At 58.7% G+C, this 2,444-nt stretch overlaps 1 protein-coding gene across 1 annotated transcript in view; it reads right to left on the bottom strand.

Annotated features, from left to right (window-relative positions):
• Nucleotides 1–2,444, bottom strand: part of HMCN2 (hemicentin 2) — a 139,122-nt gene that overhangs the window by 52,446 nt on the left and 84,232 nt on the right. The window contains 2 exon segments of the mRNA XM_014532199.1: nucleotides 961–1,128; nucleotides 2,325–2,442. Of these exon segments, the coding sequence (XP_014387685.1) occupies nucleotides 961–1,128; nucleotides 2,325–2,442 (286 nt within the window).

A 2,444-nucleotide genomic window follows, 5' to 3' on the forward strand; every position in this document is an offset into this window, starting at 1 on the left:
AAACTGAGGCCCAGGAGGGTGAACAGATGGGTGGAGCCCCCTGGACATTAGACATGCGCAGGGTAAGCCCGAGGCCCCGTTTAAGAAGAAGGATCTGTCACCTGGCTCCCCCCACTTCTGGAGACTGACCACGGCTAAAAGGACAGCCATGGGCCTGGCCCAGGCCAGACCGCCCTGCTACGCTGATGGACCCTGGAAAAGGCTGCCTTCTCCCAAGACCAGCCCAGGGAAGGCACATGCCCGGGACACGTGAACACAGCTGCTCCTATACCCAGGGCAGACATCGCTAATCGATCACTGCTCTCCTTTCTGCTGGGCCCTGATGCGGCCCCTGAGTCCACCTCATCGCAATGCATCTGGCAGCCCCACCAAGGGCTCAGAGGAGGTGCACAAGGGGAAGCTTACTGCCATCCCAGCTTTGGAACAACCGGAACATCCCTGCGGGGAACAACGGACGGGTCACTGAGGGTGAGCTTCAGGGGGCCCTGAAGTCCTTATAAGCTTTGGATGGGACACTGCCTCCTGGACCTCAGTTTCCCCATTGGTATGTCAGCAAGAACGATCGCAAACCAACTTTGTGAGGAGGACGAATATTCAGAGGCAGAGGTGCTTAGACCCTATGCCCATTCGCCCACCTGTACTGTGTGTGAGATGTTATATAAGTGCCGTGAGAATTTTTGCTGCAGGATTTATCAGAGCCTTGACTATAAATGGCCACTGTGAGTCTGTAGGAGGGGAGCAAAGCAGGAAGCCTTTCTAAACGTAGTCAAATCTAATGTGTTTCCTGGAGCACATCACCTGACCAGTGTTTTGGGATATACTCCTGGGGGACCAACAGCCAAAATGTTTATGCCACCCCAGCTGGCCGCTCAGGGTCAGAAGTCACGGGCATGTGCTGAGCAGAGGCAGAAGCGGAGGGCCAGGCCCGATCACCAGACACTCCCCTGGTCGGCACCTTACCCGCCAAGAGGTAGGTGTCCTCCCCGGGGCTGATGGGCTCCTCCCCTTGGAACCAGCGGACCCCCGGGGGTGGGATGCCTGTGGCTTCACAGAGCAGCGTCAAGGGGCTGTGCAAGGCGGCAGTGACGTTGGTCAGCGGGTCCGAGTCTCCGATGAGCTCTGGGGGCACTGGACACAGAGAAACAGCCTTATTCAGGATGCAGACAGGGCCGTGTGCTCCTTCCTCGACCCCCACGCACGGCCCTCCCCCAGGAGCCCCACCCCCACTCAGGAGGGGCTGAAGGCTTCAAGAGCTGCTCCCACTGAAAGGGGTGAGTGGCGACCACAGGCGGGGCTTTGGCGTCAGGCAGACACCTTGGGCCTCAGTTTCTCCAGCCCCTAGAGCAGTGGTTCTCAACCTTCCTCATGCCGCGACCCTTTAACACAGTTCCTCATGTTGTGGTGACCCCCAATTTCATTGTTACAAATTGAACATAATTAAAGCATAATGATTAATCACAAAAACATATGTAATTATATAATGTTTTCCGATGGTCTTAGGCGACCCCTGTGAAAGGGTCGGTCGACCCCCAAAGGGGTCGCGACCCACAGGTTGAGAACCGCTGCCCTAGAGGGATGCCAGGAGGATTCAACAAGAACACGTGTAAAGCTCTCAGCACAGTGCCTGGTACGGAGCCGATGCTGAGCAAACGAGACTGGCCGAGAGCAAAGGTGGACACAGATGCGTCCCCCAGATCCACGTGTCAGAGCTCTGTGGTGTCTAGAGCATCCACTCGCACAGGAAGCCCCGCTCTATCAGGCTGGGGTGAGCGGGTGGGGTGGGGTCCCAGCCACACGGCCCATCTCTCCCATCTTCTCTCCTGCCCTGAGGCATACAGTAGGAGCTCAATAAAAGACTGAAACCACAAGGCTGTTCTAGCTACCCTGAACCTGCCACCCCTCCCGGCCTCTGTGGGGTGTGTCCCCTCTGCCCGGCACACTTCCCCCCTCACCCTGGCACCTGGCTAACTCCCATCCTGCTTCTACACTTCAGCTGAAAGGCCACCTCCTACAGGAGGCTGCCCTGACTTCCCCCGACAGCGTTCAGGCCCCTGAATCCCCCTATCACCTGTAAGTCATGCAGGGAGAGTAGCTCATTTCCACAGTGCCCAGAACAGAGCAGGGGGACAGACAGGAAGGGAGGGAAAAGTGGGGGGAGATTAGGGCCATTTGAAGCCAGTCCTGATTTGGGAGCCGTGCTGAAGGCTTCCCCCACCAGACCTCACCAGAGGCCTGCTTCTTGGGAGAATGAGGCGTGACCCAGCCTTGCCTTCTCCAGTCTGGGCCCCCTTCCTGCCCCCCTCCGGCCGGCCCCCGGTCCTCACCCAGCACGGACAGCGCAAACCTCCTCTCGGCCCTCCCAGCCACGTTCTCGGCCAGGCAGCTGTAGCGTCCCGCGTGGGCAGCCTGTGCCCGCTCCACGTGCAGGCTCTGACCCTGGTTCT

The sequence above is a fragment of the Myotis brandtii genome, unplaced genomic scaffold (assembly GCF_000412655.1).
Source record: "Myotis brandtii unplaced genomic scaffold, ASM41265v1 scaffold855, whole genome shotgun sequence".
In the NCBI taxonomy this organism is placed as follows: Eukaryota; Metazoa; Chordata; class Mammalia; order Chiroptera; family Vespertilionidae; genus Myotis; species Myotis brandtii.